The sequence below is a fragment of the Rhinatrema bivittatum genome, chromosome 3 (genome assembly GCF_901001135.1).
Source record: "Rhinatrema bivittatum chromosome 3, aRhiBiv1.1, whole genome shotgun sequence".
NCBI lineage: Eukaryota > Metazoa > Chordata > Amphibia > Gymnophiona > Rhinatrematidae > Rhinatrema > Rhinatrema bivittatum.
This window is the reverse complement of record NC_042617.1, coordinates 514,230,807-514,246,406: the sequence shown is the minus strand read 5'-3', so window position 1 is coordinate 514,246,406 and position 15,600 is coordinate 514,230,807. Positions and strand designations below refer to the sequence as shown.

The window sequence follows — 15,600 nt, the reverse complement described above, 5'->3', positions numbered from 1 at the left end:
ACACGATGTTAGGTTCCATATTAGGAGCTACCACCCAGGAAAATGATCTTGGCATCATAGTGGATAACACCTTGAAATCATTGGTTCAGTGTGCTGCAGCAGTCAAAAAAGCAAACAGAATATTAGGAATTATTAGGAAGGGAATGGTTAATAAACGGAAAATGTCATAATGCCTCTGTAGCGCTCCATGGTGTACAATTCTGGTCATCGCATCTCAAAAAAGATATAGTTGTGATGGAGAATGTACAGAGAAGGGCAACCAAAATGATAAAGGGGATGGAACAGCTCACCTATAAAGAAAGGCTGAAGAGGTTAGGGCTGTTCAGCTCGGAGAAGAGACGGCTGAGGGGGGATATCATAGTGGTCTTTAAAATCATGAGACGAGTAGCTGTAAATCGGTTATTTACACTTTTGGATAATGGAAGGACTAGGGGGTGCTCCATGAAATTAGCAAATAGCACATTTAAGAGTAATCAGAGAAAATTCTTTTTCACTCAACGCACAATTAAGCTCTGGAATTTGTTGCAGGAGGATATGGTTAGTGCAGTTAGTGTAGCTGGGTTCAAATAAAGTTTGGATAAGTTCTTGGAGGAGATGTCCATTAACTGCTATTAATCAAGTTGACTTAGGGAATAGCCACTGCTATTAATTGTATCAGTAGCATGGGATCTTCTTCGTGTTTGGGTACTTGCCAGGTTCTTGTGGCCTGGTTTGGCCTCTGTTGGAAGCAGGATGCTGGGCTTGATGGATCCTTGGTCTGACTCGCATGGCAATTTCTTATGTTCTTAACATTTATGTCAATAATCAGTGGTGCAGCAAGTGGGAAGTTATCCAGTTAACCAGCTAACTTTTGTCAAGATATTCAGCAAGACTTAACTAATTTTTAGAAAGGGCTCTGGAGTGATCTGAGAAACTAAACTCCAGTAAGCCCCATATTGATGCCCAGGAAACTAGTAGAAGCTGTTCTTAAGAACTGAATTACTGGGGATATAGACATAATGGGTAAGAATTAACATGGATTTAGAAAAGGGACATCATGCCTTGCCAATCTATTAGAATGTTTTGAAGTTGTACATATACAAGCCAGTTGATCTTGTGGACAGAAAATATCTGGTTTTTCTAAAGATATTTGACAAAGTCCCTCATGAAAGGCTCCTCAGTAGATTAAAAAGTAATGGGATAAGAGGCAGTGGCCTATTATGGATTGGTAACTGGTTAAAAGATTGGAAACAAATAGTTGGGCTAAATGGTCAGTTTTCACAATGGAGAACTGAAGAGTGGAGTGACCTTATCTTTATCTTTATTAACATTTATTAATTGCCTAATGCACCTGGCTCTAGGTGATTTAAAAGCTATACACATAATGAGACCAGTGCTATTTGTATATAAATGGTCTGGAAAAGGGAGCAATGAGTGAGGTGATCAAATCTGCAAATGACACAAAATTATTTAAAGCTGTTCAAACACGAGAAGATTGAGAAACTACAGAAGGACTTTGCCAGACAGGGGAACCGAGCATCTAAATGGCAGATAACATTTTATGTGCAATTGCATCTTGAGTACTGTGTTCCCCATCTCAGAAAATATAGAGCAGAACTAAAAAATATACAGAGAAAGGCAACAAATATGATAAAGGGAATGGAAGAAAGACTCAACAGGTTAGGGCTCTTCAGCTTGGAGAAGAGATGACTGAGAAGGGATATGACAGAAGTTTTCAAAATCATGAGTGGGTAAATAGGGAACAGTTATTTACCTTTCTAATAGTACTAAGCCTAGGAACACACCATGAAACTAAAAGGTAGCAAATTTAAAATAAATTGGAGAAAGTATTTTTCATGCAACACACAATTAAGCTAGGGAATTTGTTGTTGGAGGATGTGGTTAAGACATCTAAATAGCTGTTTTTTAAAAGGAGTTTGGATAAGTTCCTGGAGGAAAAGTTCATATACAATTTTTAGCCAGGTCGACTGTTTAACCCGGGAGTAAGGAACAAGTTATGAATATACTCTTTAGGCTGCTATTGTGTACTAGCACAACAATCTGCATATATATATGATGTATGGTCCTTGCAAGAATTCAAAACAACATCATATTTATCATAGCTACATATAGCTTAACAGACTTAACAGACTTAAATCCATTCTTATCCTTAACAGACTTAAATCCTTAACCTGATTGATACCTTGCTTCTTTGTTTTAGCCTACATTAGGCTCTGTAGCATTTACGTTATGTTATGTTATTACCCCATATAACTATATCCAAGTTACTTTTACCTGTTCATTGTAAGACATTAACTTGTCATTGTTCTGTTCAGAATGTAAACCGAATTGATCAGTAGCTCTGTTATTGGAAAATCGGTATATAAAAGGGCAAAATAAATAAATAAATAGCTGATACCGTGTAGTCTTAATTAAGAAAGCAGAGAAACTCATACAAAAATGGCGGGCTTTATCAGTGATAGCCCAAAACGCCACATGTGAGGTTGTGCAGTCACAAATGAATTTCCGACTGTCACTATCATATAATCATCGGTTTCTCCGCTAGAGTGTTTCAAGAGCCATATTTTTTGGAATTTTATATTTTAAATTTAAATTTTAGTCATTTCATTTCACCAACTTAAAGGCAGTATGAATGCACTTATTGTAGCAGAATTTGTGCAGCGGATACATCAGCCTGATGTATCCGCTGATACAGAATTTGTGCAGCGGATACATCAGCCTGATACATGGACCCACGAATGCAACGAAAAGGGACCTATTAGTTGCAGATTGCGCATTCGTTGAAAACGAATGCACATCCCTACAATTTACACTTCAACAGTAAACCTGCTTCAACTTTGGTTCAGCATTTTACTGAAGCCCTATCAGGTTTAGGTTTGAACACACTCTTAATGGATCCTACCTACAAACTTAGCAACACTCTAGATCAAATCTTTTTTAACCCCTCCTTTGTCAATATTGCGCCCATCGGTCACAGGCGGCTGTGACCTCTCATGTTCACCTCTTTTTTCCCTGCACTGTCAATCACTGGGAGAAATGCAGCCTCCGCTGACCAATGCCGACTTCCCCGGGACAGCGTGGGCGCTGCCGACCGCCATCTTACTTCCGGTATCACCTAGGCGCGTGCATAGGGCCTCCTTATGAATACGGCATGGTGGGAACCTCAGGGGCGTCCCCTCCCAATGATGTCAACACTGCTAGTGTACTTATACGGACTCACCCATTGCTAAGACGAGTTAGCAAGGAGTTCTCTCACTTGTTAAATCTGCTCTACTTGGATCTTCTGTTCCAGATTCTCCTTTGGATAATTGGATGCTCTGAGTACCCGCTCCTCGGGGGTCTTCCGTGTCTTGGTTATCCGCTCCTCAGAGAGCCATCCTGCCTGGGACATCCTGACCTGCTCCTCGGGTATATCTACTGGAACTTCCTTGTGTGAGTACATTCTCCAACTTCTATCATCGCTACTGAAGATTTCATGGCATACCCTGTTCCTCGGGCCACTACCATTCTTCAGTCCATTCACTCTATGCTATCTGTACCTCAGGATACTTCATCTCCTATACTGGGTCTACGGCCTTGTTCCTGGAACACCGACCTCTGCCTCTTTGACATCTACAGTACAGCTTCCTCGGCATACCCCGCGCTGTGGGCCACTACCACATCTGCACTCAGAGGTATTACATCAGCCTACAGGAATTCCCGGGTATACCCCGCGCTGCAGGCCATTTCCAGGACCTTTGTATACACATCATCATCCTGACCACAGTATTTACTAAGACTGTGTTTATTTACATTTCCCACTCCTTGGGTCATGTTCTATCTTTCTCCTTAATAAAGTCTCTCTCATGGCTGTGTCCTACATTGCTGAGACCACGACTACCAAAGGTGAGGCCCATGGGGCTCCTCCCTGTGGGCGGCGACATCTCTCACCTCAGCCCGGGGTTCACCAATTCATCAAAACCATAACAGATTGCTAACTCCATGGACCCGGCTCTGCTCTCAACCCTTCAGGCCATCCCTGGCCTGGCCCAATGTCTAGCTGAACAACAATGGACACTAGAGACTTTGACCACTGCCTTTAATCAGCTGAACTCTCAGCTGAACTCTACAGGAACATCTGACAAGGCCCTCTCCTCACCTACAGTGTCGCCTGCTTGTCTCTCCGTACCCTTGCCAGCGCCTACACACTTTACAGGTGATCCCCTGTTGTGTAGGGGTTTTCTTAATCAGTGCTGCATGCACTTTTCGCTTCAACCTATCTACTTCCCAGACGTAGTCTCCAAAACTACCTACATTCTATCTCTGCTAGATGGAAAAGCCCTGGCCTGGGCTTCACCTTTCTGGGAGCGTAATGACCCCATACTCCAGGATTTGACAGGATTTCTCACACTCTTTTGTTCAGTGTTCGACGATCCCTCCCGTAAGACCATCGCTGGATCTGCTCTACTGCACTTTCAACAAGGTACCAAACCCTTGGCTGATTATGTTATTGAGTTTAAAACCTTGTCTTCGGAGCTACACTGGGACCTGGACTGTCTACAGGCCGTCTTTCTGGAGGGTCTCAACCCCCGCATCAAAGATGAATTAGCGGCACGTGACCTCCCCAATACCCTAGACTCTTTCATCGACCTTGTTGGATGTATTGATTGACACCTGCGTGAACGCTCACAAGAGTAAAGAGTTCTAGGAAAATATCATTTGGAGGTTCCCGTCGTCTCCCAATGCCAGTCACTCCGACCACCTTTACACCTCAGACAGAGAAGGAAGAACCAATGCAGCTAGGACGAAGCCACCTTACGTCGAAAGAGAGACGCTATCGAAAGAGACTTGGCCTCTGCATGTACTGCAGGTAACCAGGCCATGCGATACCTTCCTGCCCCATCTGTCCGGGAAACTTGCAGACCTAGGATCCACCGGAGGACACTTCTTAGGCCTCACTTCTCCATCTCCTCCATTGATACTTCCAGTCTCTATTATTTCTGAGACTCTTGAGTTCCACATGCTAGCCCTTATAGATTCTGGGGCAGGCAGAAACTTCATACTCCATCAACTCATAGAGCACCTATGAATCCCTACAGTTCGTACACCCACTCCATTACTATTGTCGTCCATACACGGTGAGCCCTTACCAGGTGAGGTTTCTTTTACTACTCAGCCGCTTCGCCTCCGCACTGGATCTCTGCATTCTGAGACCATCATATTTTAAGTCCTTGACAAGGCTATTCATCTGGTGGTACTTGGAATACCATGGCTTCAAACTCACTCTCCCCAGTTCAATTGGGCTACTATGGAACTTTCCCAGTGGGGAGAAGCCTGCCATGGAAGATGCCTTGAGACAGTAACACCTATGCCTTGCCTGGCTACCACCACCTCTCTTCCAGGTCTACCTCCAGAGTACCAGTCCTACCAGGATGTGTTTTCTAAACAAGCAGCGGATACGTTACCACCTCACCGATCCTTTGACTGCACCATCAGCTTAGTACCGGGTTCCGAACCTCCTAAAGGAAGGGTGTATCCACTTTCTTTATCCAAGACAAAAGCTATGCCTACTTACATCCAGGAGAACCTGGCCAAAGGGTTAATACAGCCTTTAAAATCTCTGGCCGGAGCCAGATTCTTTTTCATGAGCCAGAAGGATGGATCTCTTTGCCCATGTATAGACTACCAGGGATTGAATGAGATCACCATGAAGGACCACTAACCACTGCCGTTGATCTCTGAACTTTTTGATCGGCTCCAAGGAGCCAGAATTTTTACAAAGCTGGACCTCAGAGGAGCATATAATTTTTTTCATATACGCTGGGGCGATGAATGGAAAACAGTTTTCAATACCCGCGATGGCCATTTTGAATACTTGGTCATGCCTTTCGGCCTCTGCAATGCCCCAGCAGTATTCCAAAACATGATGAATGAGATTTTCAGAGACATGTTGTATGATTGCGTAGTAGTATATTTGGACGATATACTAGTCTTCTCTCAGGATCTTCAGTCTCATCATCTGAACATTTCCAAGTTTCTTCAGAAACTCAGAGCTAATCGTCTATACGCCAAACCAGAAAAGTGAGCTTTCCACCGGGAGTCTGTCCCATTCTTAGGATACATCGTGTCCAGCCAGGGCTTCCAAATGGACCCACAAAAAACGAAGAGCATTCGGGACTGGCCACAACCTATGGGTTTAAAAGCCCTACATCGCTTTCTAGGATTTACCAAATACTATAGGATATTCATTCATCACTATTCTACTCTGACCGCGTCTCTCACCGCCATGACATGCAAGGGAGCCAATCCCTCTCAGTGGTCCCCTGAAGCTGTAACAGCCTTCCAGGAACTCAAAAATGCCTTCCTTCAGGAGACATGTCTTCGCCACCCTGATCCTCAACGACCTTTCGTAGTCACGGTGGATACCTTGGACGTCGGAGTTGGCGCTGTCCTCAGCCAGCACAGTGATACTCACACACTCCACCCATGTTCTCTTTTCTCTCTGCATTTCACCCCTGCTGAGCGAAACTACGGAATTGGAGATAAAGAGTTGCTCGCAATCAAGTTGGCATTCGAAGAGTGGTGCCCATGGCTTGAAGGTGCTCAACACCAAATAACGTTTTTTACGGATCATAAAAACCTAGAATATCTGCATCATGCACAACGCTTGAACCACAGACAAGCTCACTGGTCACTGTTCTTTAAAAGATTCATTTTCCTTCTGAGATATCGCCCAGCAGACAAGAACACCGTGTGGATGCTCTCTTCCACTCGTTTACACCAGAAGATATACCGGACACTCCTAGGCATATCATTGACCCTACCCGGGTGCTCCTCTCTGTTACACACGGAAAAACCGTGTACCCCAGGCACTCAGGAAAACGATTCTCAGATGGGCTCATGACTCATAGCTAGCCGGGTATCCTGGGCAATCTCAAACTCTGTCCACTTTGGAGAGATATTATTGGTGGCCTTCTATGAAAGAGGATGTCCGGACCTACGTAGAATCTTGTGTTACGTGCGCCAGACAAAAACCACTTACTGGTCATCCCTGGGGCCTACTCCAACCTTTGCCCGCTCCTAGCAAACTGTGGAACCACATATCCATGGACTTTATTGTTGACCTCCCTGTGTCTAGTGGTAACAACACCATATGGATTACCTTTGATCAGTTTTCCAAGATGGCACATTTTGTGGCTTACCCGGACTATCTTCTGCTCCTGAACTTGCAAATCTTTTCATCCATCATATATTCCGGTTACATAGCATGCCAAAGCACATACTCTCCGACCGAGGAGTACAATTCACAGCCAAGTTCTGGAGATCTCTCTAAGAAATTTGATATTTCTCTGGATCTGACTTCTGGCTATCACCTGCAAGCCAACAGACAAACCGAAAGGATGAACCGCACTTTAAAGCAGTTTCTCCGGTCCTACATCAACTAAAGACAGAACGATTGGGCCAAACTGCTCCCCTGGGCAGAATTTGCTCTGAATTCACATTCTTCAGCTTCCACAGGCTCTTCGCCTTTTCAGCTAGTCCAGCCTTTACCATCATTGCCAATGCCCTTATCAGTGACCTCTCTGGCTGCTCAAGCTTCAGCAAAGGAGTTACACCAGCTGTGGGACCACACTAAAGGCCTTCTTCAAAAAGCTGGCAAACAGCAAAAAGGTTTTATGATGCACATCACAGAGCTGCTCCTCAACTTCAGTCCGGAGATAAGGTGTGGTTAAGTACCCGTTTCCTTCATCTCAAATTGCCTTCAGTATGATTTGCATCTCGGTATATAGGACCATTTCTTATACTACATCTCCTGGGTCAGTCACATACAGCTTGCAGTTACCATCATCACTAAAAATCCACAATGCTTTCCACATTTCCCTACTGAAACCGCTCATCTTGTCCAAGTATTTCAAAAAGACACCCGAACTGCAGCCCCTCTCTGTGGAAGAAGACATCACCTACCAGGTACATGACATCTTAGATGTGCGGCGACATGGGAGACGATGGGAATATCTTATTTCCTGGGAAGAATTCGGACCAGAAGAAAACAGCTGGGAACCTACAAGTAATATTCTGGACAAAGACCTAATCAAGCAATTCCCTCTGACTCACCCCAGGAAGACGAAACCCCTTAGGAGCGACCCTAAGAAGGGGGGGGGGGGTACTGTTGCGTCCACGACCTCTCATGCTCACCTCTATTTTCCCTGCACCATCAATCATTGGGAGAATGACGGTCTCCGCCAACCAACGCCGACTTCCCCGGCATCCCCGGGACAGCGTGGGCGCTGCCGACTGCCATCTTCCCCAGCATCACCTAAGCTCGGGTGCGCGCGCAGGGCCTCCTAATGAATACGTCATGGTGGAAACCTCGGGGGCGTCCCCTCCTGATGACATCAACACCGCTAGTGTACTTATACGGACTCGCCCATTACTAAGATGAATTAGCAAGGAGTTAAATCTGCTGTACTTGGATCTTCTGTTCCAGATTCTCCTTCGGGCAATTGGACGTTCTGAGTACCTGCTCCTCGGGGGCTCTTCTGTGTTTTGGCTATCCGCTCCTTGGAGGGTCCTCCTGCCTGGGACATCCAGACCCACTCCTCGGGAATATCTACTGGAACTTCCTTGTGTGAGTACATTCTCCAACTTTTATCATCTCTACTGAAGATTTCACGGCGTACCCCATTCCTCGGGCCATTACCATTCTTCAGTCCATTCACTCTACACTATATGTGCCTCAGGATACTTCATCTCCTATACTGGGTCTATGGCCTTGTTCCTGGAACACCGACCTCTGCCTCTTTGACCTCTACAGTACAGCTTCCTCGGCATACCCCACGGTGCGGGCCACTACCGGATCTGCACACAGAGGAATTACATCAGCCTACAGGAATTCCTGTCTGTACCCCGCACTGCGGGCCATTACCAGAACCTTCGTATACACATCATCATCCTGACCACTGTATTTACTAAGACTGTGTTTATTTACATTTCCTGCTCCTCAGGTCATATTCTATTTTTCTCCTTAATAAAGTCTCTCTCACAGCTGTGTCCTACATCACTGAGACCACACCTACCTGTGGGCTGAGACATCTCTCACCTCGGCCTGGGGTTCACCAATTCATCAAATATCTACTGCCATAACAGTCAATCTATCAAGTTCCATTGTGACTGTTCCCTGGTCCGATCATTTCATGATTAAAAGTTCAGGACATATTAACTCTCACCTTGTTAATAATATACGTTTTGCGTGCATTACTGATAATCCTTGCTACTGCAAGGATTATCAGTAATGCACGCAAAACCGACCACATAACCCCCATTCTCAAAGAGCTACATTGGCTTCCTATCTCATCCCGTATCCTCTTCAAAACTCTCACTATCATACACAAATCTATCTACAAAAATAACTCCTCCTGGCTCAGTGAACCATTCCAACTCATGCAAGCCGATCGCCCCATCAGAACAAACCTCAAATGCACTCTGCAAGTCCCTCCCCTCAAGAAGGCCAGACTCACAGCAACAAGAAACCGTGCTCTCTCAATAGCTGGCCCTACTACCTGGAACTCGCTACCATGCAACCTCTGCATGGAACCATGCCCTTTTAAATTCAGGAAAATGCTAAAGACATGGCTTTTCCGCCAGGCATTTCCAGATTAACAACCCTTGCTCTCCCTGCTTACCCCTCCCCCTTCCCTCAACTGTTTCCCCGGCATTCCCACTAGGTCCCCTAGAGCAATTTTACCTCTCCCCCCTCCCTCCCTCGTCCGTGCCTCTTCACGCATTTCCCTACCACTGTATATAGTTTCTTCCCACTAACCTTAGTTGCCCTCACGGTTTAGTTCCTATCTCTCAAGCTCCCCATTGGAGCTGTCTTTCTATTGTTTTGTTAACCCCCCTCCCCCGTCCCTGTTTATTGTATTTTCTACCTTTTTGTTACAATGTAAACCGATATGATGTGTATTTTAATGTCGGTATAGAAAAGCCATTAAATAAATAAAATAAAATAAAATAAATAAATATACGCAAGGCAAATCACAACGAAACAACAGTACTAAAACGTAAAAAAATTAACCCATATATTTTTGCCAACTCTCTTTTACCTCAGCTTTACTCAAATCCTATCACAGATATTGATACTGCAGTTCACCATTGGAACTCATCTATTGAAAACTGCTTAAACAAGCTAGCCCCTCTAAAAGTACATCCTATAACTAACAGACCAAAAGCTGCTTGGTATAACAACTCACTATATCAGATGAAAAGAAAATTGAGAAACTTAGAACGTCTTTGGCGGAAAAACCCTATACTTGAACGCAAACAGGCCTACCACATCTATCTGCGAAAATATTGTACCTGAAGACTGGAAGATAGCTAATGTAACCCCCATATTTAAAACCGGAGTGAAGGCAACTCTGCTATACCTCGGTATATAAAAAATTGCTAGCTAAATAAATAAATAAATAAATAAAAAGGGCTCCAGGGGAGATCCGGGAAATTACAGACCGGTTAGCCTGACTTCAGTGCCAGGAAAAATAGTGGAAAGTGTTCTAAACATCAAAATCACAGAACATATAGAAAGACATGGTTTAATGGAACAAAGTCAGCATGGCTTTACCCAAGGCAAGTCTTGCCTCATAAATCTGCTTCACTTTTTTGAAGGAGTTAATAAACATGTGGATAAAGGTGAACCGGTAGATGTGTGTACTTGGATTTTCAGAAGGCGTTTGACAAAGTTCCTCATGAGAGGCTTCTAGGAAAAGTAAAAAGTCATGGGATAGGTGACGATGTCCTTTCGTGGATTGCAAGCTGGCTAAAAGACAGGAAACAGAGAGTAGGATTAAATGGACAATTTTCTCAGTGGAAGGCAGTGGGCAGTGGAGTGTCTCAGGGATCTGTACTGGGACCCTTACTTTTCAATATATTTATAAATGATCTGGAAAGAAATACGACGAGTGAGGTAATCAAATTTGCAGATGATACAAAATTGTTCAGAGTAGTTAAATCTAAAGCAGATTGTGATAAATTGCAGGAAGACCTTGTGAGGCTGGAAAACTGGGCATCTAAATGGCAGATGAAATTTAATGTGGACAAATGCAAGGTGATGCATATAGGGAAAAATAATCCATGCTATAGTTACACAATGTTAGGTTCCATATTAGGTGCTACTACCCAAGAAAGAGATCTAGGCGTCACGGTGGATAACACATTGAAATCGTCGGTTCAGTGTGCTGCGGCAGTCAAAAAAGCAAACAGAATGTTGGGAATTAGTAGAAAGGGAATGGTGAATAAAACAGAAAATGTCATAATGCCTCTGTATCGCTCCATGGTGAGACCGCACCTTGAATATTGTGTACAATTCTGGTCGCCGCATCTCAAAAAAGATATAATTGCGATGGAGAAGGTACAGAGAAGGGCTACCAAAATGATAAAGGGAATGGAACACCTCCCCTATGAGGAAAGACTAAAGAGGTTAGGACTTTTCAGCTTGGAGAAGAGACGGCTGAGGGGGAATATGATAGAGGTGTTTAAAATCATGAGAGGTCTAGAACAGGTAGATGTGAATCAGTTTTTTACTTTTTCGGATAATAGAAAAACTAGGGGGCACTCCATGAAGTTAGCATGGGGCACATTTAAAACTAATCGGAGAAAGTTCTTTTTCACTCAACGCACAATTAAACTCTGGAATTTGTTGCCAGAGGATGTGGTTAGTGCAGTTAGTATAGCTGTGTTTAAATAAAGATTGGATAAGTTCTTGGACGAGAAGTCCATTACCTGCTATTAATTAAGTTGACTTAGAAAATAGCCACTGCTATTACTAGCAACAGTAACATGGAATATACTTAGTTTTTGGGTACTTGCCAGATTCTTATGGCCTGGATTGGCCATTGTTGGAAATAGGATGCTGGGCTTGATGGACCCTTGGTTTGACCCAGTATGGCATATTCTTATGTTCTTATGTTCTTAAATTGACCATGCCATGAAAAACTTCTATGCCTTACAAATCCAAGCCTCAAATGGTAACCCTCACACCTTATTTAGCATAGTAAAATCAATTACTACATCAAGATACATTTGCTCACTCCTCCCCAGATTTCTGTACTAATATCGCCCGTCACTTCAAAGAAAAACTCGATAATATTTCATCTGAATTCGCAATACTACTAATCCCCCTTTCTAATCTTCCTCCTGCCATCTGTTCTTTCTCTGATTTCAGTCCTTTGAACCAGATACAATTTCTCGAATATTATCTAAATCCAAACCCTCAAATAGTCCATTTAATCCATGCCCAGGTACCATACTAAAAGACATCAAAGGACAAATTTCCCCCCTTCTATCAGATATACCGGTAGTTAACTTATCACTTTCCTCAGGCACCTTCCCAGCCACATTGAAACAAACTTCCATACTACTCATACCAAAAAAGAAAAATGTCGACCCATTGGACATCACCAATTACTGCCCTATCGCCTCACTACCATCACTAGCAAAAATAATTGAGTCTGTTGTATTGCATCAAATATCTGAGTACATTACTGATAATAACCTCCTACATCCACACCAGCATGGCTTTAGAAAGGGCCATAGCACTGAATCTTTGCTCCTGTCATCTATTGACTATCATTAGAGGTTTTGATTCCAACACTGACTATATAATAGTCTTCCTAGATATCTCTGCAGTGTTCGACATACTAAATCATGACATACTATTCTTCAATTACAGCACATAGGAATCTCTGGTTGTGCCCTATGATGGTTCAAATCATTTCTTGCCAATCGCCCACAAAAAATCACTTATGGTAACTTCAATTCTGGCTGGTATTTCACACACTGGTGTCCCTCAAGGATCTTCACTTTCTGCTATTCTCTTCAATATTTATCTACTCCCCTCTGCCAACTTCTAGCTAGTTTTAACTTACAATTTAAAATATATGCAGACGACATCCAGTTTATCATTCCCTATGCTGACTCTTGGACAAAAACCTTATCACTGATACAACTATATTTAAAGACCATAAACACCTGGCTTTCACATAATTATTTAAAATTGAACATAGCAAAAACAGAACTCCTTATTCTATCCATTATTCCTGATTCAACTCACTGCCCACCAGCAAACTTTATCTTTGATAGCTATACTATTCCAATTACAAACTGTGCTCGAAATCTAGGAGTACTGCTAGACTCCAGATTATCTATGACTTCTAATATTTCTGCATTAGTTAAAAATTCTTATTTCAAATTAGACTTACTCAAAAAAATAAAGCCTCTTCTTTTTCCATCCGATTTCCGCTCAGTTGTGCAAACGCTCATACTATCAGGTTTATATTATTGCAATGCCCTATACTTAGGTCTTCCAGCAACCACCATTCATCCGCTTCAACTCATTCAAAACTCCTCCGCTCATTTAATTTCCAACACCCCACACAGAGGGCCGGATTTTAAATGCCCTGCGCGCGTAAATCCGGGCGGATTTACGCGCGCAGGGCCCTCGCGCGCCGGCGCACCTATTTTGCATAGGCCGCCGGCACGCACAGAGCCCCGGGACGCGCGTAAGTCCCGGGGTTTTTTAAAAGGGGCGGGAGGGGGCTTGTCGGGGGCGTGGCCAACCGACGCGGCGTTTCAGGGGCGTGACGCGGCGTTTTGGGGGCGGCGACGTGGGCGTGGTTTCGGCCCGGGGGTGTTCCGGACCAGCCCACGGGACCGGAACACGGAGCAGGGCAGCCGGCCGACGCGCGCAGATTTACGTCTGCTTTTCGCAGGCGTAAATTGTGGAATAAAGGTAATGGGGGAGTTTAGATAGGGCCGGGGGGCTGGGTTAGGTAGGGGAAGGGAGGGGAAAGTGGGGGGAGAGCGAAGGAAAGTTCCCTCCGAGGCCGCTCCGAAATCGGAGCAGCCTCGGAGGGAGCAGGCAGCGCGCGCTGGGCTCGGTGCGCGCAGGTTGCACAAATGTGCACCCCCTTGCGCGCGCCGACCCCGGATTTTATAAGATACGCGCGGCTATGCGCGTATCTTATAAAATCCAGCGTACTTTTGTTTGCGCCTGGTGCGCAAACAAAAGTACGCGATCGCGCAATTTTTTAAAATCTACCCTAGAGAGCACATTACTCCTGTCCTACGATCCCTCCATTGACTTCCTCTACACTATCGCATTCATTACAAGGTGCTATCCATTATTCACAACTTAATCTATAATTCTTCAACCATTTGGCTATGTCCCATTTTAAGGTTGTACCGGCCACCCCGTCAACTAAGATCCATGGACAAATGTATGTTAGAGATCCCAACAATAACAATGGCCAGACTGGACCTAACCTGCAGGCGCGCCTTTTCAATTGCCGGTCCGATATTATGGAACTCTCTCCCAGACCATATTCGCCTTATCCCAAATTACAAAGATTTAAAAAAGGCACTTAATACACACTTCTGCTCTATGGCATATGGCAAACCTAAAGGTTCTTAACTATAACTCTTCCTTCCCTTAACCTCAACCATTTTATCTTAATTTATTCCAATTTGAATTTATTTTGTCCATTTTATGCTGTTTTGTAATTTATGTTTATATTTTTATGTATGTACTCTTTGTAAACCACTTAGATCCACTACAACTGTATAGGTGGTATACAAGAATTTTTAAATAAATAAATAAATACATAAATAAATTCAAAAAGAATGTAAATGAAGAATGGAGAAGAGGGAGAAAAAGAAAATGAGGCTGAGCAATAATGTCAAAAGAACACAAAGGGGGAGATATTCAAAGGTAAATGTTTAAACAAGTTAGCCAGATATGCTACTGAATATTCCCAAATAAGTCACAAGTTAGCCAGGTAAGTTGTATCCAGCTAATTTTAGATCTGCTCTTGAGTAAGTCTAACTTATCCAGTTAACTTAATTGGATAAGTCTGAATATTGCTACTTATCCTCCCCAAAATGCCTATTTCCTGCCCACCACTTAGCCAGATACTAATCCGCTGCCACTTAGCTGGATAAATCCTTACTAAGTGGTGCTGAACATTGACCTCAGAGAGACTAAGAATGAAAGACACTGATTGATATGAAGCATGTGTGTTTCAAATCGCATACACTTTTTATCATATAGTTCATCTCCTACCTGGAGAAGGGATTTCAATAACATCATCTGGATCAGTCGATTTCTAATATCCCTGAAGTAGATTAAAAAATGGCAATGATCAGATACATTCTTATAGAAATACAGTATGTGATAAATTATAGAGATGAAAAACTGTAAATTGCTTATTATTAATATTAATCTCTGGTCTGTTACTGACACTTTCATCAAAGTACAACCCCCACTCCCTATTCCTAACATTGCAACCTTAATTTTGCAGTAGTAATAACTACAAAAAACCTGTGTTCTTTTTGGGGCGGATGTACTAAAGTGCACTGAATTTCACAAAGTCTACCTTGTCCATAAAAAGGTCAGCTTGTGCATTTAAGTTAGAGAAATTTGTGCACTTAAGCCTTTTATGTGTGAAGGAGATAGTGTGAATTTTTTTGATATTGTATTTAGAAAACTTATGGGCATAAGTTTACTCTATTGAAATGTTATGCAAATTCAAGGTCTATGAGCTGCTGCCATGCAAATTAATGTAAAGAACC

At 43.3% G+C, this 15,600-nt stretch overlaps 1 protein-coding gene across 3 annotated transcripts in view; it reads right to left on the bottom strand.

Annotated features, from left to right (window-relative positions):
* Window positions 1-15,600, bottom strand: part of EFR3B (EFR3 homolog B) — a 455,199-nt gene that overhangs the window by 90,080 nt on the left and 349,519 nt on the right. For all 3 annotated transcript variants that reach the window (XM_029596199.1, XM_029596200.1, XM_029596198.1), the window contains one exon: window positions 15,092-15,143. In XM_029596199.1, coding sequence (XP_029452059.1) covers window positions 15,092-15,143 — 52 coding nt within the window. The remainder of the gene's footprint in view (window positions 1-15,091; window positions 15,144-15,600) is intronic.